Below are 27,357 nucleotides of genomic sequence, written 5' to 3'. Positions count from 1 at the left end.
GTCAAGCACAGGGAGTTGGCACTGAATTCTTCATCTTGATTCTTTAGATTTTTCTCTCATATATGATATAGATAATATATTTTCTGATATGTTTCAGAATTTTATTCATGTTAAACTGTGTTTTATTCAGGCAAAAATGCCAGGGGCAAGGCAAAAGTATACTCATTTAAAGTTCTTCAATTAAATAAAACATTTATAACAGAAAACGTGTGAGGTATCAAAAAAGTTGAGGGATCCAAATTGAGACTAATTCATTGTTTTTAAGATACTGAAACATTAAAAGCACATGGTGATTTTTCCTCTCCCTATAATACTGTGCAATGTCTGTTCACGTGTTCATTCATGATTTATTTTTCCTGGGGTTTGGAGAGACCCTTTTTTTTTTTTGCAATGATAATAAACAGAGACTCTAACAGTGGAGTTTTTGAAGCCCTCAGCTTCGGCCGCAGTGAAACATCACAGAATCTAAAGCAATGCTGCTATCTTGTGGCCAAACATAATTATTGTTAGTGCTTGTGTCCTCGGGAATGCGTCTTGGTGAACACCTGTAATAGTGTCATTTATTAATAAAAGCACACATGTTCACATGCATTGCTACACACACACACACACACACACACACACACACACACAGAGCCAGACAACAGATGTGTTGGACACTGAACATACCATTTAAGATATTTATGTACAGTTCTAAACTTTTATTCACATGTTTATGTTTCAGGAAGAACAATGATCATAGTTACAGTAAATCAAAAACACTTATTATTTTTTTTTATTTATAATCATGTCGACTTTATTTCATACATGTAAATACACTTCATACAATATGTATCACTATCACCTCTTTGCTCCTTTACTATGTATTCATATATTATCATTTAGTAAATGTCCATTATAATGCTTAGTAAAATTAAATCTTATTAGCAATAAACTTTATAAATAAATATTCACCATAGTCATTTCATCTAGTATATTGTTACAGTAACATCTTGTTTCAACAAGAAAATAACTATGTTTGCAGAAAGATCTGCTGGGTTGTGCGGTTCAACCATTTTGCCTCTTGAAAGGAAACTTAATGTGGCGTCTGTGGTCCAGGACAGAATGGTCAGTATTTGGTCCGTCTCTGCCTTCATATGACCAAAATCAAATAATTCACACACTCAAAGTCTTTGGTTCCTCCTTTTCTCGAGCACACAACTCAAAAATAACTTCACCAATTACCTCACAGACTTTCAGCTGACCCAGGCACATAAAAGCAATATAATAATACTGTGTAAATATACAATCGCACAAATGAGTCACTGTCTTATCAACTTTGTCCATTGACCTAAAACTGAAACAAAGTTTTCGTCTGCTATATCCCCAACAGACGTTTCTAATCTTGTGTTAAGAAGCTTTTGAAATTGTTGACCTTCTACGCAAAACACAAGTAATTACAGAAATGAGCCTCAAACTCAAAAGGCTTTGAGCAGATTAACAGTAGTTACTAGTAAGATTGTCAGTCATCAAGAAGTCAGCAAACATTCCCCAACAGCCCTACTGAGGAAAAGTTAATTTTTACAACAACTATCAACGCCAGATGGTCTATGTATTTATTTTTACTGTCTGGTTGGTTTCCTTTGTGCCAGACGTGATCAATTGTAAAACTATTTCTGTGTAAAAGCGGTCCATTGCTGTCTCCCAGCAGTGGTATTTCATACTAAGGCTCAAAGTGAACTCCCATTTATCAATGACAGGTCCAGTGAAAGGGTATTTATGAAAAGGTATATAATTTGGGCATTAGCTCACTTCTGTGATAGTCGTGATAACCTGATCACATATTCTCTGCATAAACAACATTAAAACAGAGCTCCATCTAACTGTGTAACAGCATTACGTGTTTGCCTCAGGCTTTACCACAGCTTTACTGATTTTAAGTGACCTTTAAATGGAATACTTTGCCCAGCGTAAAAATGTACTTTTAACGTGCATTTTAAGACTTCTGTGAGCGAGCGTCCACGGTTTCCCCGGTGTCGTCTTGCTCTACATGTTGCCTGCGGACCTTGGCAGGAAAAAGATGGCCTTCTGACCCTGGTGGGTGTCTGGTCCTGCTTTGGGTTGGCCGTTCCTCTTCAGCCCAACATACCAGTTGTACTTCTGAGAGCGATACGTGTTGTAGTGGTTTTCTTCATACTTCTCCAGAAAGTAACACTCATCGTTTAGTGCTTGCTGAGACAAGAAAATAAAAGGGGAGAGACACGTTAAGAGTGGAGGTTCGCTTGTTTTATCGTCTTCTGACTCTTCCAGCGAATTCATTTTAAAGGTTGTGTCGATACACATACACACGCACGGCAACAGGACAGTACAGTGTGCAAAGGGCTGAATGATTAAGAATCTACATGACAAATCTGTAATTCCTTAATGGCCTATGTTACTCATCTGTTGCTTTATACATCCCTGGTACAAAGTATTGCTCACAGCGATTTATGCGAAAATCCATCATCACTGTGATTTTCCAGTGTTTCGCAGTTGTGGAAATAACCCTGGCTATTACAAAACTGTAGGATTTAGTGAGTTCAAACGTATTCTAACGAGTTAATAAGTATTATGTGAGAGGTCAAGAATCTCATTTCATAATAACACATCTGGCAACATTTGTACCGTGGTTTGATAGTGTAACGGAGTGAAAACTCACTGATCCATAGAGGCGTCCGTTTTGGTTCATAGCCAGATACCTTCCCGTCCTCTCACCTTTGATGACCACCACCCCCACACTCACAGCCTTCAGCCGCAGGATGTCTGCAACGCAAACATGTGACACCGTTCAACATAGCACTGCTGCATGGCTTTCTTTTTGTTGCCTTTCTGAGGAAAAACTTACTTAAACACAAAATAAACATCATTTTTCTACTGAAATAAATATTTTCCCAGCATTCTTCAGGGAGCATTGGCCCTGACATCTGACACAGAGTAAGTACTTCTGATTACAGACCCCAATTCAGTGAGCAGCTTTGCCAGAACCGCTGTGTTTTAATGCCTTGCTTTAGAGGACGTTAACAAACCTCTTAGCCTTAAAGCCTTGATATTCCAACATTCCAGTAATATTCCTTTTCTAGGATAACATCTAACCAAAACAACTTAAGTGTGCCTCTTATCTTTTGTTTATAACCATTTTAACAACCCCTGGGACTTTTAATCGTCTGTAAAGTTAAAGCTTGAAATAGCTAAAGTCAGAATAATGTGAGCATTTGATCAGATTCCTTGTAAGCTCTTGTGTGATATTACAGCCAAAAGACTCGTCTCTGTAGTTTTTTTGTTTGCCCTTGATTCTGAGATACAACAACAAGTCACACATCACAATAAAAAAGGACAAAAAATAAAGAAAAAACATTTCTTCCTCACCATAGGGGTCATTTTCCTGCCTGCCACCACTCACAGTTCCGTCTGATAAAATCCTCAGGTGATATCCTCCGTTCTGGCTGTACAGTCTGGTCAGTGTCCGGTGCTCCTGCCTGGACAGGTCCAGAGAAGCAGGTCCGAATGACAGCACTGCAACGTCTCCCTCAGACATCCTACAGAGAGTTTGAGGCTTGGATGAGGCAGAGTGATGTCCCTGCATCTGTAACGACAGAGGAGAGCCACTGGGTTCAGTGTTCTTGTCACCTGGACTGTGTCCGAGACACGAGAGAAAACAGGAAGGGGACGCCGTCATGATACGATTTCGGGAAATGCTCCCCTCCCAGCCTCCCTCGATCCCTTTCTCCCTCTCTCTGTGTCTCTGTTTCTCTCCCTCAACCTTTTAAGGCACTCTATCTTTTTTTTTTTTAAAGACAGTGATAAAACCAGTCAGGGAATCAGATCCAAATGGAGGCCAGGCAGAGCTGCCACATGACCAAACTTGTTTTGAACATCACTTGGATTCTTTCTTCGTGAAAATAATTTCCAGATGGTAGTGATGTAACTTTCACCTGAATCAATGCAAGGCCAGACAACAGAATAAACAACACATGGGCACAGTGAAGGACAGAGAAAATGTGCAGTGATGGTTTTACTCCCTGTTGGAAATGTTGCAAGCGCCAGCAATAGTGTAACAAGTACACACAACATTGTAATTCACAGGTGAAGCCATTTTCCTTGCTCTCTCTTTTTTTTTTTGAGGCAAAAATGTTTTATACGACCACCCCACAGTCAGCTGGCTTCAGCCAAGCTTTCTACACTTTCCACTAGTGGAACTAGAATCCATCCAGCCCTGTCTGTCTTACCCTTGGTATGGTTCCTCAAAGGCTAATCCAAAAAACAATCAAGCCCATTTTAAAACCATAATGTCAGCGTAATCTCAATATCCAGGAGAGCAGAGATCCCAGAGCAGCAGTGGCTGTCATAAACTCTGTCCTGTCAAATGGAAAAGGAGCAGGGAAGCAGTGAAGACCCAGCCAGCAGTACAATTCTGCTCTTTGTTATCATTTGTAGCCAGAGGTAGATCATAACCGGGCTCACTCACATCTGGAGTGTCTTGGAAACGCATAAGAAACAGAGAGAGAGGGAGGACGAGGGGAACGAGAGAGGGAAAGCTAAAGGCAGAGGAGTGCAAAGCCACAAGAGGAATGTAAGGCCTACCCACTCACAGAGAACAGGACCTGAAGAAGAATGTTCTATTATGGGATCTGCGAGGTTTGCTAGTGCCAGACTGGTCCACGCAGGGACCTTCGGACAGAGCTGCTGGTGGGAATGACGTCAAAAGTCCAACTGTTGACCAAATCAGAGTGCAGATGCGTGGGAGGGGAACCTGTGTGTGTGTGTGTGTGTGTGTTTGGATCAGGGGAAGAAGTTTAAGGGGTTGTTTGGGCTTGAGTTGGGCAAAGTTCTGCTGAGAACAAATTCTTGCTGTTTCATGGACGTGTCACTGAAAGTCATGAGGATATTCTAAAGAAAGGGTTAACGGATGCTGAACAGAGGCCCAGCTTGGGCACAAACACACACACACACACAAGCGCACACACACACACACATACACACACAAGCCAGTTCATCTAAATTAAATCCTTAAAAAACACAAGAAGAGTATCAACCTGTCATCTGTTACTGGTGAATCAGCAGAGGTGATAAATAGCCAGTTAGATTCCCACACAAACAACAAATCTCCCCCAATCTAGTAAGTCAGTCACCTACCTGTGAGACAGTCATGTGACAGTGCCCCTGATGAGCCAACATGTCCTCCTCTTTTCCTCTTTATTACTAAAGTTTGGGTGCAACCAGCTCGTTGTGCCTTTTATGCCAAACTTTCTTCCTGCTTCCTTCCCCGGAGAAGTGGCTGGACTTTAGAGACTTTAGCCGTCTACGTCTGTATTTGTACCCTATCTACCCCCCCTCACCTCACCACCCTTCTAACAGCGTCAGAGGGCTCATTTTAACAGGCCGACGTCAGGACTAAAATTACCACACTAGAAAAGAGAGAGAGAGAGAGACGGAGACAGAGTGACGCAAGTGTCCAGGCCGTGGGATCCAGCCAGAGCCTGGAAATGAACAGGGCTGCCTGTCTGACTGAGCACTGATACATTCTTATGGTGGTGTCCTCCTGGAGACACTGGCGGGCAACACAATATAAACATTTATAAAAGACACAAAGAGGATGACTTCAGTTTCCAGAATTGAGCTTACATAATGCCAGCGCCTCAGCCCAGTGGTGCAATGGGTCACATTACGGGATCACAGGACTTGCTTCACATTCCTGCAAGGCTAAAATATGCTACTCCACAGAGATAAAAATACATGTGACAGTAAGAAATCCCACATGCAGTAAATGTCCTCAATACATAGATGCAGGTATAGTCATAAGAGACGTGAGGTCAGGGGAAGATGGTGTTTGATTTCAGATGAAAGGCAAAATCAGTTTTCTATTTTTAAAAAGAAGCTACTGATCGTCAGTGAGGTGTCACTTAGACGCTTCTCTGATAGGACTTTTGTAATTAGAACGGCATCAGGAGTGAGAAAATGGCCGTGCTGACACACTTTCTGCATAGTTTCTGTCTGGATACTGGACTGGCTTTAGACTGTCACTCACATGCAAACAGCTCCTGACAAGAGAAGGCCAGAGAGAGAGAGAACAGTAATAACGTAAGAAAAGACACTGCCGGCCTATTACTGTCATCACAGAATTACTTTACTTTCAAGAAAGATGAATGATGGTTGCTCATAATTTTGCAGCCCATCCCGTCATCTACGTCATGATTACTCCCTCGGTGAAAGCATGATTGAAAAGTCTTTAGATATGTAGGTTGAGGTGTTGACACGTCTCAAAATGGTGGAAATGGCTTCTAAGAATCTCAGTATCTATTTTTGGACACTTTCATTGTCTCTCTTGCACTTGCATGACAATAAAGAGCAGCAGTGTGCAGGCCGGCTGAATTATTCACAGTGATTGTCTCGTCTCCTCCTCTGTCTTCTCCTAATGGATACTTGAAGCCCATCCTTCTATAATTCATCCCAACAGCACATCTGCATTTTAGACTCAAGTTGGATTATCATGAAATATAAAACTATGTAGAGAATGTGCAGTAAAAAATAAGTGACCTACTTTTCTCCCACCTGTTCTGTGCTGACCTTCTTAGTGGGTTTTTTTCTCTCTGGGGAAACAGTTTGCTCTGCCTTTATTCACCAGAAGATGGCAGAGTAGGTCTGTTTTACTGCCTATTGTTCAACACAAAATACATTTGTTACCACAACCTGTTACAAAAAAGTGAAAAGTGCAAATTCCAGCAACACTCAAGTTGTCTGAAGTTCATTTTGCACAATATGTGAAAAGGAATAACCAGGTAAAAAACACAGACTCTCAGACGACACTATTTTCTTCAGTTCTGGTGATGTTTGAACCTAGATTACTGGATTTTTTTTCCACAATGGTGACATAGCATCACGTTGAAAATAGCAGCTAACGGTTGTCTTTCTTCATATGCGGCGAGTGTGGAGTGAAATTAGGATTCGTTTGCAGCTGTTTTTGCGTCCAGCTGTTGAATTTAAGTCAAGCACCCAGCCTCCTTTGAGCTCTGTTTTTCTCTCCACACCTCCTGAGGGAAATTTCTGTTTCTTCTAAATGCTCCATAGAGCTGAGGGGAACTGTAGAGTCTGCTAATAACTCTCTGTGGCATATGAGTGACTCCTTTCACACACACACACACACACACACACACACACACTCATTTAATCTATTATCAGTGAAATATTGATTATAGCAGCTTTAATGCTTGTGGTGAACTACAAATAAACAGAGTTCGGCGACCATTAATGATGCCTGTTTACGGGGGAAGATCACAGGAGAGGCCTCTCTAACTCATTTTAATTGGACCAAACCAAGATGAAATGAGGAGAGGGGTCATAGTTTGTTGTGAAAGATTTACTTCACTGCTTATTCTTATTTTGGTTTGTCCTGTCTTTCAGCATTTCTTGCATTTGTATGTAATAATAGGGTGTACAATTATGTATTGTATTGTACTATTTGAATATTGTACAGTTGTAAATACACAGTAGACTATTCATGTGCACCACCTCTGTTGTAAACACAGTGGTTGGAGCTCAGGTGTATGTACTGAGACCTGTGGAGTTTCTGTGATTGTGTGTTTGAGCTGGGATCATGTTGCTGGCAGGGTTTAAGATGCTGCGGCCGCCGTCTTTGCTGACACTTTGTGAGTCTTTTGGCAAGAATTCTGTGCCCAACATATCTTCACTAAAGTCTGATGTCTGTGAAAAGTAGCCTTGGGCTAATTCTTCCTTTTATTTTACTGCCATGTACACCTCAGTGTCACAGACCAGCATCCCTCTGTCAAAAGAATCCAACATAATCCTTCCAACCGTGTTGCGTTCAGGGAAAAACAATCTTTTAAGTTGTTAGTATCTTTGCATGTCAGTACTCAGCTGAGGGATATTTAGGCTTTATCAAACTTAAAATGCAGTCATGATGGAGGAAATAAAACCTGCACATGGTGGTTCCCAGTGCTCTAACTGAATTAAAAGAGTTTCATCGTACTCCTGAGGGGAGAGGAGAGGAGAGGAAGTAATGAACTACTGAATGGGAGTGATGGATAACTTGAAACAATGAAGCCGTGAGGAGGAGAGCGATTGGTGTAACTGGCACCTTGTTGGGGTAAAAAGGAACCTCTTGAGCTAATCCAGACCAAAGCTTCAGCTCTGTATTTTAGACTATAGTCAAGATCCCAGGGTTTCCTAAATACCGGTCTATATTCCAGACAAATGTGTATAAAACGATGGATCATGCAGGTATGCTTTTTTTCTCTCAATTTGATATAATTGATGTAACTAAACGCCTTTTGACGGTGCACTACAACAAACACCGACTGCGGCTTCATACAGTAGGCGCGAGGCTGTTCTCCAATGTGGAAAATGACTTTGAGGTGACTTAAGTTGAAACTTGAGGCAGATATTGGACTTGTGAAGGGCTCCGCTTGTCATCTGCCATCATGTTTACGAAGAGGAAATGGAAAGCTGCACGCATATTTTTAGCTGTCTGTGATTACGTTACTGCTCTGCGGACAGGAAGCTTCCTCTGGGAGAGATTGATGCAAAGGATGAAATTAGAGAGGGGGACAAGAAAAATCTAATTAACAGCATCTCGATGGCCATAAAGCATGTTAGCACTGATATGGATTAAAGCCACCATCTTTAAATACATTCAGTGATACTAGTGTGAATGGAAATTCTCTGTTTAATGAACCCCTCTCCAGAGAGAGATCATAGGTCAGTGTCATTTAGAAAATATCTACAGGCTTGGTTTAATGTTGAAGGACTTGAGACAATTTCATTCTGCTCGTGACATATTTTAGTGTGGCTTTTGTATTGCTGATGTTCTATGTGTACCTGTTTTCATGTACTTTATTGAATTGTTGACCTACCGTCACAGAGCTTGTCAGCCTATTAGTGTGCATGATGTTTAAACATGGGTATGGTTCACCTTTTCAAACATGTTGACCAAGCAAAGATCCAGGTGGGATGGAAACAACTGTCCGTCTTAAACTTTTGTGGCATGGTGCGAGTGTGCAGGTGTTACAATTCTTTCTTTCACCGGCGTTTTATTTAATTCTAACGTAGATCAGCTCCACTGCAGGAGCTCATTCAGAGACAAATAGCGTGTGATGGCCGAACATAACTTTGACACGTATTTTGAAGTAAACCTGACTTGCAGTTTGACAAAAGACTGCTCGTGAAGAAAGCATTTTGCCATAAGTTACAACAAATAATGCTCTTATGTATGTCAAAGGACATCCTGTGCTCCTGTTTCAGATAAATGATTTTAAAAAATGTGGGCTTAACAGTTTGATTTAGGCTGCTATTCTTTAAAGTGTCTTATTGCTAATGTTGGGTTATAAGACCAACTGTCACTTTTGCAGTAGTGGGTATTTCAATTTACAATAACATTAAAGTTCAGTATGACAAATCACACAACAGTCCATTTCCTATACGTAACCCGACCATAAACTGGTTAGTTCTGGTTCTTGAACTAGCCTCCTGCATCTTAGACTTCATACACAAACAGCAGGCTATGACTTCCTGTAAATGGCTATCTCTGCACACCACACTGACAGATGGGGGAATGAGCAAGCGAACAGACGCTGCGCCGGGCTCTGGCAGAGGAAGTAACGCGGCTATGTCTGAGCTGTTTTCACACATTAACCACAAACACAGACTGTGCATGTGCCAATGACATGGATGTAATGCTTTAATGTTCAGGCAGCGGAGGCTGTGCACGCAGTCAACACAAGCTTAGAGTTAGCAGGGAGCAGGTTTAGAAACCTTGCATACTATTTGTCCTGTGTTTATCTGTTATTAATTTGTCGTCTTGGAGAGTTTGACATGTAGAGGAGTGAGGAAAAAAGTTGGTTGTGGCTTTCTTCTGTCATCACAAGTAAAAACAGTGAACCACACTGATTTCAGAGTGAAAGAAGCCATTGAAGTTGATGAAAGAAATCCAATTGTGTTGCAATGCAGCATCGTGTCGACAGAGGGCGCCAGAGAGCGATGGAGGCTTTAATCCAAGGCAGATACCCTCCACAGAAATTCCCCGCTCTGTCTGAAATGACATCAGCGTCTCCTCCCACCAACCAGGGTCCCCGCTCCCTGCGTGCAAAGATCGTCTATATTAGTGAAGATGTGCTAAACCAATAATACTGCTTCAAGTGGATAAGTTAGCCAGACACTCATAACTGCACACAAATCAGTGACTTGTGGAAAAAATGATATGTCTGAGGGTTGTATATAAGAAGGTTGTACATAGGGAGTATATAGGAAGTGTATTTAAGGAAACTTAAGAAAATGAGCCCTGGTGACCGACGACATACACAAAAAAAACGATGAATGATTACAATGATTTTTATTGGTCCAGGTCACACTCGCGCACAGTAGATTCTGAGATACTGAGGGCTGCAAATGGATGAATATTATGTGATGTGTTCTTTGATAAATTGGTGCAAAAGGTGCCCCCTGGTGGCCTGGGTGTCTGTTAAACAAACCATGTAATTGCAAGGCAACGCACAGGCCTAATGGTCCCCAGTCAGATTTAAGCCATGGATCTTGTTCAGACCTAATCTGGGACATCTGTTGTACGTCATCCCACTGTTTTTATTTAGCCACACTGGTAACAAGGCTCCAGATGGCAATTCGCTCTGTCAGGCAGTCGTGGTCCCCAGAGGATGCATCAATCTGACTTTGGTGATCCTATGCCTTTTCCTCCAGTGCCACCATGGGGCATTTTTGAGTTTGAGAAAAATATCTTGACTACGACTTGCTGTGAATTCGCAACAGATACTCATGATCCCTTGAGGATAAATTCGAATGACTTTGTTCATCCTTTGATTTTTCATCTAGCACCATCATCAGGTCAGGGCTGGTCAGTTTTTTTACTACTTCAAACTAATGACATTCATATCAACCACTTCATGTTTAGTCCTATGTATTATTATGTATTACCTGCTAAACACTAACATGTTTTTATTTTACTCAATTAAAAGTAGCAAAATTATGATGTAAAAAATACCCTGTTACAAGTGAAAGTCCTGCATTCAAAGTCTTAAGTAAAAGTACAAAAGTACTGGCATCAAAATAAACTTAGAGTACCAAAAGTAAAAATAATTATACAGACTGGCTCATTTCACAATTATATAATATCACAATTATATAAAATTTCAAATACTGCTGTGCTACTTATCCCATGAAAGTATATCTTTATGTATTAGTTAATTTACATTTAGCATTATAAATATTGAAAGTAACTAGTAGGCTAGCTAAAGCTATGAAATACATGTAGTAGAGTAAAAGGTATCTTATCTTATCAATATTTCCCTTTAGAAATGTAGTGGAGTAAAAGAATAAAGTGGCATAAAATGGAAAAAGAAGTGTGCTAAAGTACAGTTAGGTAAATGCACTTGGTTAAGCTCAACCACTAGCAGGGTCTGGTGGGATGCAGAGATGCAGCAGCTTTTGCACAAACGGGCCCAGAGTGAGTCCTCCTCTCTGTTTTCTGCACCTCTTTTTTGGAGGGTCTCCGCGCGCACCCGCCCCCTCGCGGTCAGCTCTCCCTCCCGTCCACCTCATTGGCGGAGAGGGACGTCAATCAGGGGATTAGCCGTGTCGGGGTAGGTCGATGACGGTCTGCGGCGCTGAGCTGAGCGGGGATGTGGAGAAAGCAGTGCATTTAAAACCGCCCAGGGAAGACACCGCATTTACGAGCCTAGTTTTGAGTCTTTCTGCCGCCTCCCTCCCTCCCTCCTCGCCCCCGGTAGCCTGTCCGGTCCACAATGACCCGATCGAGAGGAATGCAGCACCGGTTTACCTGAGCAAGCGCACACTTTTTCCTGCTCTGATCTCCATCCAGCACTCACTCTGCGGTGACTTTTTATTTCATTTAACTGGATGCCGCGTCGGGCTGCTGCTGCTGCCACCCTGACAGAAACAGGAGGACTCCTGCCGCTGTCAACTTGAGTGTTTGCCTTTCATAAAGAAAAAGCAAGGTTATGTAGGTAGGCACTCCCCTCGGACACATCTCCGCCCTGCTGTTTGCATGTTATAATTGGATTTTCCATCATTTCCAGCAGCAGCAGTAGTAGCAGCAGCAGCAGCAGCTCCCCTCCCTCCTCCTCCTCCTGTTACTCCTTCTCCTGTTTGGAGGTCTTTGCCGGGTCATCCAGGTTGTGGTTGTGGTTGTGGTGGTGAAGAAGAAGAAGAAGAAGAAGAAGATGGGACTACCTGCTCTGGAGTTCAGTGACTGCTACCTGGACAGCCCGCAGTTCAGGGACAGACTCAAGTCCCACGAACTGGAGCTGGACAAGACCAACAAGTTCATCAAGGAGCTGATTAAAGACGGCAAAGCGCTGATCCAGGCTTTGAAATGTAAGTCTAGTGAGAAAGTGTGTGTGTGTGTGTGTGTGTGTGTGTGTGTGTGTGTGTGTGTGTGTGTGTGTGTTTCTATATTTTGTGCGTGTGTGTGTGTGTTTCTATATTTTGTGCATGTGGTTTCCACTGAAGGCTGTGACCAAGTAGAGATGCCTCCAGGTGTGTGTCTGCAAAAGAGAGATTTGCACCCCTCTGGTAGTCTTATGTCGGTTACACTGGACTAGTAATGAAAAGCTCACACTCTTGTTCTGTGTGTGTGTGTGTGTGTGTGTGTCACTAAAGCACATATCAGTAATGAAGGGGCAAGCGGGGCGACTGTGAGTGAACAGTGCATGGTGTCCTCTGAAGCTGTCAGCACATTTGTTCCCATCAGCTTATGTTATGAAGCATTTAGAGGGAGAGAGCGAGTGTGTGTGTGTGTGTGTGTGTGTGTTTTACTCACACTGGCTAGTGCTGGTATGCGCATGAAGGTGTTAAAGGCTGTGATGTTGTTAAATGTTGATGAGGTGTTTAACTACCAAAACGTCCATTCTATCAAACTGGTGAAAACTGTCATAGCTTTACTGCACCGGTTTGCTTTTAGTTAGTTGATGATGTGCATGAAAACCTGGACAGGTTGGTGCCAGAAACACAGAGTGGCCTGCTAAATGGTTTGATTCCTGTTTGATAAGATTAGGTATGGTTATGTTGAGGTGGGTTTGATTTTGTTAGGGAAGCATCTGAGACGGACGACCGTCTCTGTCTGGGCCCCCAGAGACACAAGACTGGATGCTTTACATAATGTATGAGACTTCTCAATTTCAGAATCAGCTGGTTTGGCTGGTTCAGCTAAACTTAGCCCTCTTCCAAAAAAAAGTAGTTCTCCAATGGGCAAAGGTCCATTTGGTAGTTCTTCTGTTTTAACTTTAATAACAACTCTTAATCCCACAGGTATGAGAAGTCCTTCAAAGTGCTCAGAAAAAATAGAAATTTGTGTATATTGCATTTTGCAGTAACACTCCTGACACCATTGTGGCATATAGTGAATTATTCACACTGCTCATATCCACATAGACACATTCTGCCAGTTAACCTGAACTTTGAGCCCTGGTGACCGTCTGCTATCGGCTGTAACTTTAAAAGACCAAACCAGTTCAGTCCTCTGTCGCCGCAGCGGTCGGTCAGCTGATGTGTGGCTATAAAAGACAATTCTGCTTTTGTCCATTGGTGAGGTCTAGAAATCAAACAGCGTGGCCTGATTCACAGAGGTTGCGGTGAGAGTGAGAGTCATTTGCTTGTTCTCTGCCATTGTAGCAGGCGGCTGCCTAACAAAGAGCAAGTCAGCAAATGTTCCCCAGTTAATCGTTTTACTGTACCACGCTGCATTGTTGACTTTTGCTGGCACACGAGAGGAATCGGCTGCGTTAGGTTCTTTCCTAACAGCAGATTTAAGTTCTCTATGCAGTTGCACTGTAAATCCTTTCTCCTTTTTATCTTTCATCACACCTCAACCTCTTCTGATTTTTAATGAGTCATTTCGAGGATGTGTTACTGTCCTGGGAAGCCCCTAAAGTTTAGCTACTTACTAATTGCTGCTCAGCTTTCACGTGTGTTTTTGTTGTAATGACTACATGCATGTTACCACAGAAAGAGAAAGTGAAACATTTTACAGCACCATGAGCCATGTATCTTCTGTACAGTGTATAGTATACGATGATATAGACTGGCTAACCAAGATACATGTGACTGTTGTAAGAGAAGATATAAGAATATACCTTAAATACCAAGGAATCTGCTTTATAGAAATACTTGATTCATGGGGTTTGGCATCAATATGATTTAGATATTTATGATTTAGAAATTAGTTTTCTGTCAAAAAGAAACCCTTCCATCGCTTATGCTGTCTTTAAATGGTTCTTCTTTACTGCACCATGTTGTACTCTAATATAAAATTGCATTCTATTTGTAATTCTATATTGACGCGTACACTCAATTGCCAGTTTATTGGGTAAAGAGACGTGTTTGTTATCCAGCCCACCCTCAATGATCAAAATGGGGAGGTCAAAATAAAAGGAACATCTGTCAGCTTAAAGCAGAACAGTTCAACAGCACCATAAACTGTAGCCTCCAAAATGACCCCTACAGCTGAATCTCCATCTTGAACGTTATATTCTTCATGAAGGTAGGTTTTATTGCATTAGACTGCATCTAATGGCAGCTGAGTGTATACCCATACTGGCCACCCTTAGACTGTCCAGCACATTTCTATTATGGATCCATGTTGGCTGCAGCGTGAAGCCGGCGCCTGACAAATTGTTGCTCATGTTGGCGGCTATAAATAATTAACGTCGCCAAGCGCAGAGAGCATGGTAGTAGATTGGAAAAATAGTAAATGTTACTAAAAATGCCCTGCAGATATGAAAAATATACACTAAAGCCGATAATATTGGCTCTCCACTTCATCGGTTTGGTCCAATTGCAAAGGCTTGTTGAACTTACGTCACAGTTTGGTGATAAACTTAGTTTGTGTTTTTGCTCTAAGCCTCATCGTCACTTTTTTCTTCTTCCCTCCCTTCTTATGAGAGTTAGACAGTTTCACATGTCATCGCCCGTAAGTGTAATTTTTCAAGTGGAGGAAACTTTCGAACACAGATGCCATCACCGGCGTTGCAAATTTACAGCAGCTCCATCCTGTTTTGTGGGTGTCGCACTGGTTCATGTTGCCATTAAAACATGAAGACACTTTCAGACAAATGCCTGAGGACACACACACACACACACACAAACACACACACACATCGCTTCAGTGGAGACTTCAAAACCCACAAAGTCTCCTTTGAATAAGTACTTCTGAGACGTACACAAGCTTAGATGGCAGATGCACATACACATTGCACACAGACACAAATGTGTGTGAGCCAGATGTCATTTAAGGGCAGATGTAGCTTGTTATTATGGGGCCTGTAGAAATGTTTGGTTCTCTGCTCCACCTCTAACATGACATGGCTCAATCAGCCAAACAAACCCTAATTACCAGCTGGGCATTCACTGGTGCTGCGAGGGGAAACGAGACACCGTGTTTAGGCAGTTTATGTGACACTGACGCATGATGTTGCCATGTTTTCAGCTGAGAGCGTGAAGAGTCACTTGACTCAGTAGTTTGTTGCCTGTCGTCTCCTGACCTTTTTGTTTTGAGGTTATTCTCACTATATGACGTTGCACATATGTCTCAAAGCAATGTGCTGAATTACCAGCCAGATCTATTTTGTGTTGTAGTCCAAAATGCATCCCCACAGCTTTCCAGATAGGAAATTCATTATCCTTACTCAGTGTAGGACTTTGATCGGATTCCACACAAGTATGGATAAATAGGTTCTATTATTTAAGGTACTACATATTGTTACTATCAAATGTACTGCTATTAATTCTAATCCTATGTTTCAGTGGTCTAAATCAGTCCTTCCCTATCGTGCTTGTGGGAACCCACTTCCCTGCATGTTTTAGGTGTTTCCCCGCTCTAACCTCCAGGACTAAGTTTAGGAAACACTAGTCTAAATTGTACTTTAACTACCATTGACCCTTCCAAAGAAAAACATCTGGGTAAAACACAGATTTAATACAAAGTCTGACATTTTCTGATATGAAAATAGACATATGTGTGCACACCAAAATGCCACATAGTACTTCAACCAAAAATGAAAAATCAATCAGACCAGTGATAATCTGTCAGTCGTAGATCATCTACTCAAGAAAGCTCAATTGAACAACCCTTGATTGCATTACAATGCTCAAATCTGTCGCTATACATATCCAGTCCCAGGACTCGGTTGTCATGGACTAGTTTTTCACAATGAGGTCATCGTCTGCCGGACTGACAATGCTGCTTCCTGAAGCAAGGAATGTTTTAATGGAGTCATCTTACCATTTAGACAAATAATAATCATATTGTCACGCACGGGTGTGTGTGTGTGTGTGTGTGTGTATACACGCATATGCACATCATAGAGATTTTTCATATCCATTAAGTAGAGATTTAATGGCTGGGAAGCCTGAAACATGAGAACACAGCTCAGGGTGCAGCTGCAGAGAGCGCAGAGTCCCCCATTAGTGTTAGACTTTGTATGATTTCATGCATAGTTGTATATGTATGCTGTGAGTGTGGATATAGTACATTACTTAACTGGTATTTGTGGCCTAGTGAGCCCTGTGCTCTCTATACATGGCCTACATTGTCTACATGTCTACATTGCCTACATGTTTGTATCCTGACCCTTCAGTGAGAATGGAGGATCAACATGTCAGCACACCAGATACAGATACTCTGCACTTTGAAATCGAGACATACCAAGACAGGACAAGGAAAGAGAAACAAATGGATGATGGGTGACCCAAGACAATCAATCAGTGATTTACATTCCAAACCAAGGTGCTACCTTTGCACCAAAACCAGAACACCTTTCTGTAAAGATGTTGAAAAGATGAGATGACCTCTCACATTAGGTCTAGATTTGGTTTAAAGTTGAGAAAATGTCTTGAAGTTAGTTTTAAAAAGTCAAATGTTGTGGGAGTTGTTTTTATATTGGGGTTTGTTTAAGCAGAAAAACACAGACTAAACTTTAAATTGTTCAGTTAATCAATAGCTAGGCCTTGAAGAGAAGTCAGCCTCTGGTTTAATTTGGACAAAAATGGGCAGGCTAAACCGTAAAATTTTCAGCTGCTATTTTAGCCCTATATAATTGTCAAGATTTAGCAAATAAAACAATGCCTGCAGGCACTGGCCCTTTGGAGATTTAGCTGATGCCTTATAAACATAGCTGAAAACTAACGTTGCTCTCCAAGAGCCACTGCTGTATAGTTAGTCTGAAAGACAGGTTGTCCTGGCTGAAAAGTACAGTATGAATATCAAAGGCTTGACCCTAACATCGTTGGGGCATGTGTGCTCAGTTATGTGCAGCCTGTTAGCGGTTAAAAACAGCCCACCACCCATTAGCGCTGTCTTGATAATGGCTTCGTTTTCAGGCATTTACTCTGACTTCAAATTGAACCTTTAACTGCCCTTAGCAACCTCACAAACAAGCCGCTGGCTATGAGGACTTGTGTGTAAATGTCCCAGAGAAGGAGCAGTGGGAATTCCCTGCGCTGGACCGGGCACTGTTGCAATCCAGGTCTCTCTCAATTTTCTTCTCTCTTTACCTTTGCCTTTTTGTTTTTTTGTAGCCACCCACTGTGCTGTTGGTGAGAGTAATAAGAAGGGTAATAGCAGTCATTCAGTGGCGAAACTGTCAGCTGTGCTGATAGATGAGGGTCACACACACACAAATGCACACCACACCATAACTAATTCTCAATTATGGCTGATGGAGGCAGTGAACCTTCTTTCAAAAGGGCCTGAGCCAAGGAAGAGTATGTGCCAAGGGGCAAAAGAAAGAGAAACAAAGTGTGTGTGTGAGAGAAAGAGGAGGTGGTGGGGGTGTTGTCTGGTTTTCACAATAGTGTTTAAAAGGCGACATGGCCTTATTTTCTATCCATCGATAGAGGAGCTTGGAGCAGAGCGATCTAGGATGTGGAGTGAAGAAGAAGAAGAAGAAGAAGAGGGGAAAGGGTAGAGGATGGAGGAGGAAAGAAGCAAGAATCTGGGAGAGAAAAGTGAGACAGTCACTGTCTGAAGGCATTCCTCTGCATATGTCATATAGGAACAAAGAGTAGAGAAGTTTGTGTGTGTGTGTGTGTGTCTGTATGTTTTAACGCATGCAGCATGTTGTCTGCAGGGATCATACAACATACGTGTTTCCCATTATACCATACATTTCTGCTGGGGATGGGTGTGTGTTCTGAGAACTTGTGCATCTATGTGTGCCTGTGTGAGTGTGTGTGTGTGTGTGTGTGTGTGTGTGTTGACCCTGCAGCACAGCACAGTGGGGGTTGGGGGTCTTCCCCTCGCTGTGACGTAGCGTGGAGGAGAAGGAAATTAGGGCACGACTCAGCTGAGCTCTGGTGCTATTGTTGCCTAGCTTTTTTTCAGGACAGACTCACTCTCTCTTTCTCACACACACACACACACACACACACACACACACACACTGAGTCACTGACTTTTAACATTATAATGGATCAAAATTGGGTATATTTGTCCGACAGGTGCACCAACACCCAGAATTCCGAATTTGTTGCTGACACTGGATTTTTTTGATGTGAAAAAAGATTATCTAACATAAACTACCTCGACACTGTTTGTCTTTGGCAGCGACACCATTTAACTCCATATGAATGGGATTAGCATACTTTTATTGTCATAGCGAATTGTTCTGTTGAATTGTTTTATGTAAGGTCAGACAGCTGACGACAAAGCTGATGTCTTGAATTTTCTTGTTTTTGTCTGACCATCAGTCCACAACTCAAAGATTTTCAATTCACAATGATATAAAACGCATAAAAGTAGCAAGTCCACACATTTAAGAAACAGATTTTTGGCATTTTTACTTTATGGATGAATAGCTGAGTGGAGTTTGCATGTTCTCCACGGTCCTGTGTGGTCTTCAACCCATTTGGGCGAAATGATATTTTCAGCGTGTGGTTAGAAAATGTCAGTAAGTTGTGATCAAATCCTTTCTTTAGCATGTTGCATTATACATGAGCACATATAAACTTCTCTAAAGTTACAGAGTAGCAAAGGGAGGAAAAACGCCTCGAGTTTCATCAACAGGTTGCACATATAAAGAACATCTATGTTGCCTAGTACATCTATAATTAACAACCACATTAAAAATCTATTAGGGCCATAAATCGGGTCATTAAGTGTATTTTACAATGCAGTTTAAAGCAAACTGACTTGTTGCAGAAAAGGCATGTAGATCGAAAACTTGCGTAGCTCATAGTAATCACCACAGAAGTAGATCTCCAGGCAGAGTGCTGCTTCGTCTCATTAGCTGAATCTTTGATGTGGCGTATTGGCCCTGGATTCCAGCTGGACTCGAGCTTTTAAATATTTTAGCTGGAGGACTTATTTAGTTACACTGCCCGGCAACAATACAGTGACTCAGCCCCTGTGTGCACCGTGGTATTACTTACTTATGTGCTTTCTCTCATTACAATATGCGTGTCATTTGGTGGTATGCCACCACCACTATAGGCCCCAAAGATGCATGCACATGTAGGCACAAGTCGCATGACATGTTTCCTTTTTTCTAGGCAAGCATCGCTGTTGCAGCCGTTCAGGAGCGTTTATATTCACACATGCAACACCTTTGGAGGGATCACTTGCCAATAGGTTACTCTGGTTATATGTGCATCAAATGGATCGAAATGCACGTTAAATGTACATTATGGCTTTATGTTGGACAAGGGATGAGTGTAGAAAAGATACAAAAAGATTAAAGGAAGGTAACATTTTAGAGATTTACGTGGTTTACATTTAACAGAATTCGTCTTCAGAGGAACTGAAAGCAGAACTGCAAGAAACACAGGTTTGTTTTCTCATGGCTTGGCTATAAATACACTTGAGCACTTTCTTATAGTCAAACTCTACATGAAACCGTAAAGAAGGAAGTGAAATGCTACTGCATCACCTTGAGTGATGGAAATGTTCCCCTGACCGAGGTAACTGCAAAACTGTAAGCGTCACTTGTGTTGCACCTTAATGTGCACGCATACCCACATATAGATGACTCATGTTGTGTGTCTACACACAACATGTGAAACTGTCTACAGAAAAGCTTTGATCAAAATGCACCAACAGGATATCAAAGCTTCAAGTTGCAACTGAAATCATGTTGAAAATGAAGCCTGTTGTGGAGGAGATACCATTCATAGCTTTTGTTGCACAGTAGCATTAATCTGCCAAATGTGATACTTAACGTAATGTTGCAGCATCATTATCTTGTTCAGGTGTTGCAACCACAATCAAGGCTGTCAGTCTCCTCAGATGTCTTCCTGACGTGTTTAAGACATATAAAAATGCCTTGCTTTGAATAATAACTTGTGTCTGATATAGTTTTTCTGCAAAACAAGTTCATTTACCTCGTGAAAGATCGAGGTTATGTGGTTCCCTCATCCCACTTGTTTAAGATCATGATTGGCTTCCAAACTTGTGATGTCTCCTGCTGGTACGCACACATCTTAAATTGAGATGTAAAGTGAGCCCAGGAAAAGTCTCCCTCTTCAGCAGCTGAATGTGAAAACAGCCTCCTAGTGTCAAACTTTGGGCATAAATCATTCTGCACGGTGAGGGTCAAGCATCCAAGTTAAGCAACAATGAGCGAAATACATTTTCAGTGGGGGACTTTTAAGGAGAATTCATATCAATGAGTTGTGAATATTGTAAAAACATATCAGATTTGTTGCCCTCTGCTCCACATTTAGTCTAAAGAAAGGAAAAAAAAAAAAAAACACGGAAGAAAAAAACTTCCACAGATGAGTAATTGTAGGGCTATAAAATGTGTGTAACTTTATCCTGACTACACCTTCTTCCACCTGACTGTGTGTACTTTGTGCTTTTGCAGCTCCGGAGAAGAAACACCCATCCTAATGAGTTACAGTGATGTATTCATAAACATAGCTCGGTCCTTTTGAAATAAAAGCAACAGTCTGCCGTTAAGGTGAGATAATATCACTTGTAATCCAATGAAAACCAACTTGATTCAAGAATGTTCTTGGATTGAGCATGAATTTCCTCTGACTGCTGCAGCTGTCCACCGTGGTCTCTCTTAAAGATACATATGGTTCTGTAAAACCAGAAAACTTGGCAAAATGTGATTGATTTTAGAAAAACAGGACTCCAATAGAAAAATTGACGCTTGGGGACGAGCACAGTTCTGCTGGCTAAACACTGATTTGATCACATTACTGTGCTCTTAAGGTCACAATGAAGCAGGAAGGGAGGAGGGAAAGTGAACTCTGAGAACTTTCTGCTACCTGCTTCACTTTTCACAGCTGTTTAAAGTCATCCTTCTGCTGCAGGTGGTTATGGTTGCAAATTGTTTTATTGGAGCTGTTTTGACAGCAGATGGAGGGTGGCAAATTACTGCATCTGATATCCCGCCCTCGTCTTGCAAACTGATGGTTTGGTCGTCAATGCCAAGCTTGGGTTTCAACATTTACTGCAAACTTGGACGCGGAGAACGGCTGTTGTCTTGATTAAGAAAGCTACAAATCTTTTTTTTACTGACAGTTTGAATGAAGCGGAACTTCAGGAAACGTTAACCTAGATGAATTATTTTTATTCCACTGGTTCCTCTCTGCTGTCCTTCTGTTTTGAGACATCTTTAATTTTACTGACAGTAGGCCCCTCAGGGAGAGTCGCATACATACAAGGTTACATACATACTGTGTGTGTGTGTGTGTGTGTGTGTGTGTGTGTGTGTGTGTGTGTTTGACTGTGTGTACATCTCCCCAAAGGCTTCTTTTTTATTATTGGTTTAGTGGGAATGAACCTTATATTCAGTGTCACCCCTGACAGCTGGAGGCTGTTAGCGTCCGTCCATAAAGTATCACAAGGCCTGGATGACTTTGTTTGCAGAATTTTATGGTTGAGGAGCAAAATATGCATCAGTGTAATAATGCCCAGGTAATCCACACAGGAAGCTACTGGCTAAGGTTAATTATTGAATACCATGGGAATGAAATGCAGGTTTTTGCTATCCTACAGGAAAAAGAAATGTCAGGAAGAGAGGGAGATATATGTAGCCTAACCTTGTGAACCTCTTAAACGTGAATCTTATCATTATCTCCATAGCCTGCAGTTTTGAACTGTCAGTCCCAAAATTAAGACGTGTGATAATGGACTAGAGACTCTGAGCCTGCAGTGGAGAAAAGGTGTGGCTCTGATTTGTTAACCTTTTTTAACAAGGAACCCCAGGCCACTGTAGGAGTTGCTGCCCAGACTTGCAACAGGTGTCATCTTCAGCATATTTACTCCACTATCTTTTAAAAAGTTGCAAGGAACACTTACACAAGTAGGTGAATTAGTCTGACAGGTGTGGCTGAAATCAGGCTGAAATACACAAATATATCCACCCACACACACACACACACACACACACACACGCACACATGCTCTTGATAAAAGAGCTGCTTTCTTCCCACATCAAAGCTCTTAATGTGAGTCGGAGCAAAGCGAAGGGATCCTGTGTTAAAGGTCAGAAGCTTGCGTGGTTCGTATCAAGCCTCCTTTCTGGGAACCGTGAGTCTGGAGGTTGTGCGGAAAAAGCAGGTTGTTGTGTCCAGGAGGGACGATACTGTCCTGATACAGGAGAGAACAATCCCTCTTTGTTGTGTTTTAAGAAGGCTTTATGTTGAGCTCCACGGTTTCAGTGCTCACTTCCTTGTGGGCACACAGGAGAAAACAAGTTTTTGTTTTTCCCCTGGCCACTTGACATTATGCTGAGGTCAGCGGTGGAAACAAATACAACTACAAGTACTGCACTTAAGTAGTAATTCAAGGTACTTGTACTTTACCTTACTGCCACTTTATATTTCTAACACACTACAATTCAGAGGGAAACATTGCACTTCTTACTTCACTACACTTATTTGACAGCTGTGTTAGTTACTTTACAAATTGTGATTTTACATACAAAATATTATATGAGCCTATAAAATTGTTAGAACTTGAAATTTTGAATTACATCCACCTTGAATGAAAATAATCTAATATACAAAAGTGTAAAAACAGGCTGCAAATCTCCAACATAGATAAATCTATGAAGAGATAGATATTCATGAACTCAATAGAAGTATTCTAATGTATATAAATGAAAAAGAGACTGATGGGACAGAGGCAGTGATGAAAGAAGTACCAGAAATACTGTTACAAGTACAAACACTGCTTTTAAAATCTTACCTTATCTAAACGTATTATTATCAAAAAATATTTATTTTTTCTATTAATAATCTGAATCTGCAAAGTAACTAAAGTCATCAGAGAAATGTAGTACAGTAAAAGTAGAATATTATACGTTAATATTCAATTTTTCCTGAATAAATGTTCTTCGTTGTTTTCCACCACTGGACAGACATCACACTAAATTTAATCTTGATGGGATTGTGGTTTGCGCCTACAGCCTGCTGCTACCAGGGCACCCTTTTTTTTACACAGAGCCTCTTTGTTGAATTTCTTACTGAACTCTTGGTGTTTTTCGTTTCAATTTTTTTTTTTCCCATGAACAATGAGGCTAAAACTATCTTTCGTGTGCCTAGCATTGAAATACAGGTTGTGTGTCTAGGGCGGAAAACTGATAAAAAGTTTTGATAAAGTTACCAGCTGTACAATCAACATATTCATATTTGTGTTTCAGAAAACAAATAACAAGACTCCATTTCAACATTAGGACTTTTCGCGGTCTCTCCAGGGAAAGGTGAACCCACTGCATTCCTTTCTGTGGTTATCAAGGACAATCAACAGTTTGTTTTTAGATGAGAGATGGTTCATGTGAACAAACTGCAAAAATTCTCGCATTTCATGGGATTTTAGAAACATGATATATGATGAACCTTATCAGGAAGCTGGGTATTCATTTTTAGATTAATTTCAGAGAACAGGCTGGCCAGAATTGAAACCTTATCCTCTCTGTAGCAATTTTATATCCTCAATAGCTATCTTGCTTACTGCCTAAGATATTTCCTCCTTCTCTCCTTTTATTACCTTCTTAACCCGCCTGCGAACTCATTTTAAATAAAAGTCTAACTTCCTTCACCAGTCATGAATGTTTCTGATGAAAGAAATGAGACGCGGTGTTAAAGCAGGTAATGATTAACATGTAAAATGTGGTGTCAACATCCAATTCTTCCCCTTGAAAAGGCTCTTTATCGCAGCTTAATCTGTTATCAGGATACTTTAAACAAGTCATGAATGGAAGGCGAATAAATCTGTAACAATGGTTCTGCTTTGCCCTACTCCTCTTCCTCTTGCTTCCCCTTCCTCTTCCCTATGTGCACGTGTACATTTCATTTTTAGCATTTTAACCTCGCTCTCCTTCACCGTCTTTTCTCTCATCCTCCTGCTCCTCTGCATTTCCTTTTGTCAGTCCGACATGGAAATGCCTGTGACCCTTCTTCTTTCCTCCAGTCTCCCTCATCCTGTTTCCCTGCCTGATGTAACTCTGTTTCGTGTTATTAAAATAGGATAAGTGCTTGCAGAGAAACCTGACTTGGCCATTATTGGATATGGCGTGGCGGATGAGCGAAGGGGAGTGCGTATTAAATTAAGTGCAGGAGCCTCTAACTCTCTCCATCACTCCCATTGTTTCATTTTGTACCACGGCAGACATGACCGCTTGCTGTCCTGGCCTTATGATGCATTTTGCCAGAGGTTGTGCTATTTTTATAGCACCGAGACTTGAGCAAACCCCACTGTGGTGTAGTAATCATACCGCAAACACAGTAAAAAATTCTGTGAAACTGTAGAAAACTAGTTGCAGTTGGTAGGTTGTTAGTCGTTGATAGCATTTGTGATCATGAGACACGCATATAGAAAAGTGTATCTCCAAATTTGTAAGTGACACAAGCCGATCACACCCAGCCAGACATTTGCTATTTGTGTTATGGTAATACGCTGCATGGGGAAACTGCTGGAGATGAATGCATAATGGTTTTCAAAAAGCAATGGATGTACTGAATTATTGAACACAGCGCACTGACCCGAGCTGAGGTGTGCCCTTTCTGTAACTATTGCTGTCTCGGCTAGTGGAGAGTCAGCAGTCTTAGACATGGAGACAGAGACATGGAAACTGGTGAGAGACAGTTTGGTTTACCTGCATGGAGGCAGCTGTCTTCTGCCACTGTATGTTCAAAATGAATACAGGGGGTAAAAATAGCTAGTGGCGGTGCAAATGCATGCAAATTCAGAGGAAGAAGGCAAAGTTTCTGTTGTCAGGTTTCAAGGCAGTGAAATGGACCCAACTTTAACTAGTGGTGGTGTAAGCTAAGGTACACACGTGCTTACTCAACTTTAAATAAAACTGTTGAGGACTCTATGCTGGTATCTGTAACTTTTTTTTTTTTTTAGCCCATTTATTGTTTAGCTGCAGGTGGAAAATGTGTCTACTGGGTACCATGAACAATATAAAACAGTATTTTTGTTGTATGTCCCATTCCCAGCGATAGCTAAAACCACCGCTCTGTTAAACACGATAAACGCTACCTGCCCGGCACCAAATGACGGAGCATGGAGAAGTGAGAGGGACTGCTCGTACTAGAAGTGTCTTTCCCCCATTCTGCATTCTCATTTCAGTTTATCCTCAATGTACCAATCCTATTAAGGTTACGCTATGGCCACCAGTTTAAGTCCGTTTTCAGTTTGGCATGGCGGACGACCCTGAATACTACCCACAAGCCACAGCTGCTGCGTAGAGCCAGCCAGTCAGATCCACACATCAGAGCTGTAGTGAATGCAAAATGTTTGCAAAATCAGATGTCTCAGCAGTGGGACCTTAAATGCATAACAGAATTTTAAATGCAGTGGTTGGATATTTCTGATCGAAATAAACCTTGGGAGCCGTCGTTAACATCACTCGTACATCTTAATGTACTCGGGCTTGTACCCACAACCTTTTATCAACAAATATATTCTCTAGCACAGTTACAACCCTCTCCCTCTTTGTAAGTCTATTAAGCCACTAAAGAGGCCAATAGGGGACATAGGGGCATTATATGGCAATAATACATTAAAATTATAGGTAATAGATTAAGACAGTCTGTCAGTTTCTTTCGTCTGTACTGCCCCCACCAAAAACAGCTCTGGATATGTACTCCCATCTCCAGCACTGGAGCACTTCAGCAGTGTTTGTTGGGGAAAGGAAGTGTGCTACTGCTCAACTTCCGCCACCTAGACTTTCTCAGCTGGTTTAGGGATTTTAACTGGCAGTCCTCCAGTCACAACGTATTATACATGTAATGAAATAATTTAATACATCGTCTCTCTGCCCCACTTAACCCCCACATGGGGGTTCACTCCATACTGCTATGTAAATGTGCAGCATACTTTGAAAGTAAGATGGAAACGTGGGCATTGTAATTCATTCTGTATCTATTTGTATGAGCATGTGCAAGGGTGGGCTGAGGGGAAGACTTGTCTCCCCTGCTGCTCACAGCCAACCCAAACAAACCACAGTCCACTGGCAAGGGGAGTGTGTGTGTGTGTGTGTGTGTGCGTGTCTGTGTTCAGCTCCCATCCTGCTCCAAAAATAACCCCCTGCTTAGAATATTTAATCCCCACGTTGTCGCTCTCTCTTCCCTTTATGTCTTGCTCTTTATCACACCCTCACACATATGATGTGCACAGTGTACACAGACACACACACACACACACACACACACATGCAGGAGTGGTGTGGGGGGTGGGTCTCCTGGTGGAAAGCCAGCAAAAACTCCAGGCTTAGTTGATGTAATCTGGTAGCTGTGCGTTTGCTTTACTCTATCCGTTTTCATGCGTCTGGGTTGAAATGGTGTTGGCCTGGCTGAGCGTCTGGCTCTGGCTTTGGCCTGGTGATTACTGGAGGATGAGGGAATCTATTTATTTATTTCGTCAGTATTTTTGTTTTCTCAGGAGTTGATATTTGGTCCTGATCACATCCTGATCACAGGGTGAGATTGTGGCGCTGATAGGATGCGGGGTCATGAGGACAAGCTAAGATTAATGCTAGAGAGCAGGGGGAGGGGGGGCGGGCAGGGGTGGTGTAGGTGGGAGAGGATTGAGTTTGGGGGGCAGGGATTTATGTCCTCCTCTGCGGGAAATATTATGGCAAACACAGACTGTTAATGGGGTGGCTTGTGGTGGCAGGGGGTGGGGCTCACTTCTGCAGGACCATCAGTGTTTTGGAGTTCAACCTTTTCACTGTTATTTGCTGAGGTTTTGACTGCTGGGTTCTACTTAACCATTTGAGGATGTAATTTGTCCAATACAGAAATGATACAGTGATGAAGGGGAGGTACCATGTGCCTCATGTTCAGGTCGCATTGAACCTTTTGTGAACACCCTCCAAAGGCTTTAACAATGAGTATTTTTCA

General features: G+C 41.8%; 2 protein-coding genes across 4 annotated transcripts in view; one reads left to right on the top strand and one right to left on the bottom strand.

The window, feature by feature from the left end:
• Positions 1–1,885: 1,885 nt before the first annotated feature.
• On the bottom strand, positions 1,886–5,302 carry LOC139212953 (putative fibroblast growth factor 1). 2 transcript variants are annotated; one of them, XM_070843536.1, is made up of 4 exons: positions 5,152–5,302; positions 3,385–3,601; positions 2,678–2,781; positions 1,886–2,211 (listed from the first exon to the last, which is right to left on the bottom strand). In XM_070843536.1, the coding sequence occupies exons 1-4, from the start codon at positions 5,191–5,193 to the stop codon at positions 2,026–2,028; spliced, it is 549 nt and encodes a 182-aa protein (XP_070699637.1). In that variant the 5' UTR covers positions 5,194–5,302; the 3' UTR covers positions 1,886–2,025. The 2 variants fall into 2 exon arrangements, with proteins under 2 accessions (XP_070699637.1, XP_070699636.1); XM_070843535.1 differs by lacking the exon at positions 5,152–5,302 and having other exon boundaries at positions 3,385–3,733.
• Positions 5,303–11,946: 6,644 nt separating this feature from the next.
• Positions 11,947–27,357, top strand: part of LOC139213534 (rho GTPase-activating protein 26-like) — an 83,469-nt gene continuing 68,058 nt past the window's right edge. Inside the window, exons 1-2 of one of the 2 annotated variants that reach the window (XM_070844251.1) lie at positions 11,958–12,005; positions 12,081–12,375. In XM_070844251.1, coding sequence (XP_070700352.1) covers positions 12,222–12,375 — 154 coding nt within the window. In that variant the 5' untranslated portion in view covers positions 11,958–12,005; positions 12,081–12,221. Of the gene's footprint in view, positions 12,376–27,357 lie in introns of both variants that reach the window. The other variant, XM_070844250.1, reaches the window with a different exon arrangement.

This window comes from Pempheris klunzingeri, chromosome 14, assembly GCF_042242105.1.
Source record: "Pempheris klunzingeri isolate RE-2024b chromosome 14, fPemKlu1.hap1, whole genome shotgun sequence".
In the NCBI taxonomy this organism is placed as follows: Eukaryota; Metazoa; Chordata; class Actinopteri; order Acropomatiformes; family Pempheridae; genus Pempheris; species Pempheris klunzingeri.
This window is presented reverse-complemented; position numbering and strand designations above follow the sequence as displayed.